Source organism: Austrofundulus limnaeus, unplaced genomic scaffold (assembly GCF_001266775.1).
Source record: "Austrofundulus limnaeus strain Quisiro unplaced genomic scaffold, Austrofundulus_limnaeus-1.0 Scaffold26, whole genome shotgun sequence".
NCBI lineage: Eukaryota > Metazoa > Chordata > Actinopteri > Cyprinodontiformes > Rivulidae > Austrofundulus > Austrofundulus limnaeus.
In genome coordinates, this window is record NW_013952428.1 from 2,688,496 (window position 1) to 2,690,452 (window position 1,957).

General features: G+C 42.5%; 1 protein-coding gene across 1 annotated transcript in view; it reads right to left on the minus strand.

Annotated features, from left to right (window-relative positions):
• Positions 1-1,957, minus strand: part of exoc4 (exocyst complex component 4) — a gene marked incomplete in the record, with an annotated part of 120,461 nt that overhangs the window by 23,952 nt on the left and 94,552 nt on the right. The window contains 1 exon segment of the mRNA XM_014004799.1: positions 336-472. Within this exon segment, the coding sequence (XP_013860253.1) occupies positions 336-472 (137 nt within the window).

Genomic DNA, 1,957 nt, shown 5'->3' on the forward strand with positions numbered 1-1,957 from the left:
TATATATACAAATGCATTTTGACATAATCTGTTGGTCTTGTCTTTATTGCTCAGAGCTCCCCACCCCCCAAGTCTGAAAGTGACCTGTGACCCAGCCCATATGCTCTTCCAGCAGTTCTCTCTTGTGTGTCCAGTCCAGTTCATCACTCCTCCTTTTATCTCTCCACATTTTTTATCCCTTATTTTACCTGACCAGGTGTCACTTGGTYCCATGGGAACACATATGGACAGCATTTCAGTGCCAAATGTGTGTTCAAAAAAAGCAAATGGAGCAAATACATTTTAAAAAAAAGTATGTAATGATGAAATAAAATAACACGTTTTTTCCCATTTACCTATAGGCTGTGTTGCAGATTTCCTTGTATTCTTTGAGCTTGTCACAGACCATCTCAAGGAACTGGTTGGAGTAGGCACTCAGATCCTGCATCAGGCTCATGAGATCCTGAATGGACTTCTCCACAACCACTGTGCTCTATGTTAAAAACAACAGAATAAGACTTACTGAGTGAGTTTGAAGACATTAAAAAGTCCACTTCAGCTTAAAAATAAACAATCGTACAAAAAAAACAAAGCCAGAGACATAGAAAGAGAGAAAAAAATGAACTCAATGTTTCTGTACTGTGAAGCTTGATTCAGTTTGTCGTAATGGCAGAGTAATTGAAGGTCTCCAACTTTTCTACATGTCACCTGCGGCTGGACTGATGACTAGTGCCGGAGATCTTGTCAGAAGTCTTAACGCTATTAAACGAATGGATGATTCTTTGTGTGTACGGGGAAGCGGAGTGAGCGCATGTGTTTGTGAGTTTTGAACTTCTGTGCCGCGTGTCTTCTGAAGCTTAAAGTGAGTGTGTGTGTGTGTGTATTYGTCACGATGCACCCATCACCAGGAGCCACTGTAGGGCTGTGACAGCAGCCATTACAGATTAGCCACTCCTGCRTGACTAATGGCTGGCCCAGGAACAGCAGAGCAGCCTCATATCCTCAGACACACTCGCGCAAACACAGAGACGGCAAAACCTTTTACAACACACGCYTCTGAGCAACTCAAAACCTGTTAAATAAGATTACAACTCAGAATCCTAATGTCTGCCTGTTTTTTACATTTAACCAATCTAGCTTTCATCTTCAGTAATGGTAATAACGTTATTCTAGTGTGCTGATAGCTTTGCAGCACCCACTTTGAAAATGGTACTGTGAGAGCAGAACAGTAATCCCATAGATCTACACATGCAAAGATGATGATTCAGGGGTTGTGTCCTTCGAAGATCGAATTTGAAGGCCGATTAAGTCACAGCGATGTGCCAAAGGCTGGRTCATCCAGYTGTGGCCCACAAATGCGTCCTCCGTTTCYCCCAGTTTGAGGGACAGGTCGGAGTCAAGATGCATTGCGGGCCGACTGGTAGAATGTTTTGCTTGTAATGATGAACGAAGCGAAAAACAGGAGTGCAGTTTTAAATGAAAATCYGGAGGCGCAAAAATTGAACCTTTACAGTGGTGTTGTTGCATAGACATGTTTTTCAATGATATTGTTGTAAATGAAATCATCGGAAAAAAGCTAGCACGGTCCTTTGTTCTTCAAGTATCACCTTAGGGCTGGGCGGTATGATCTCAAATTCATATCACAGTATAAATTCAACCCCTTCACAGTAACGATATATATCGCTGTAGAAAATTATCAGAAAAAGTTAAGATAATGTAATTTTTAGAGCATTTTTTTGCAGAAAACTGTAATTTTAATTAAACCCAACATCCATCCATCCATCCATCCATTTTCTGTACACGCTTCTTCCTTTTCAGGGTCGCGTGGGTCACTGGTGCCCATTTCCAGCAGTCACAGTGCGAGGGGCGGGGTACACCCTGGACAGGTCGCAAGTCCATCACAGAGTCAGGGAAGTCACTTGGAGCCATTTCAAAGCAGCTACAGGTCCCAAGAGCAACTGTGCAGACAATTATACGC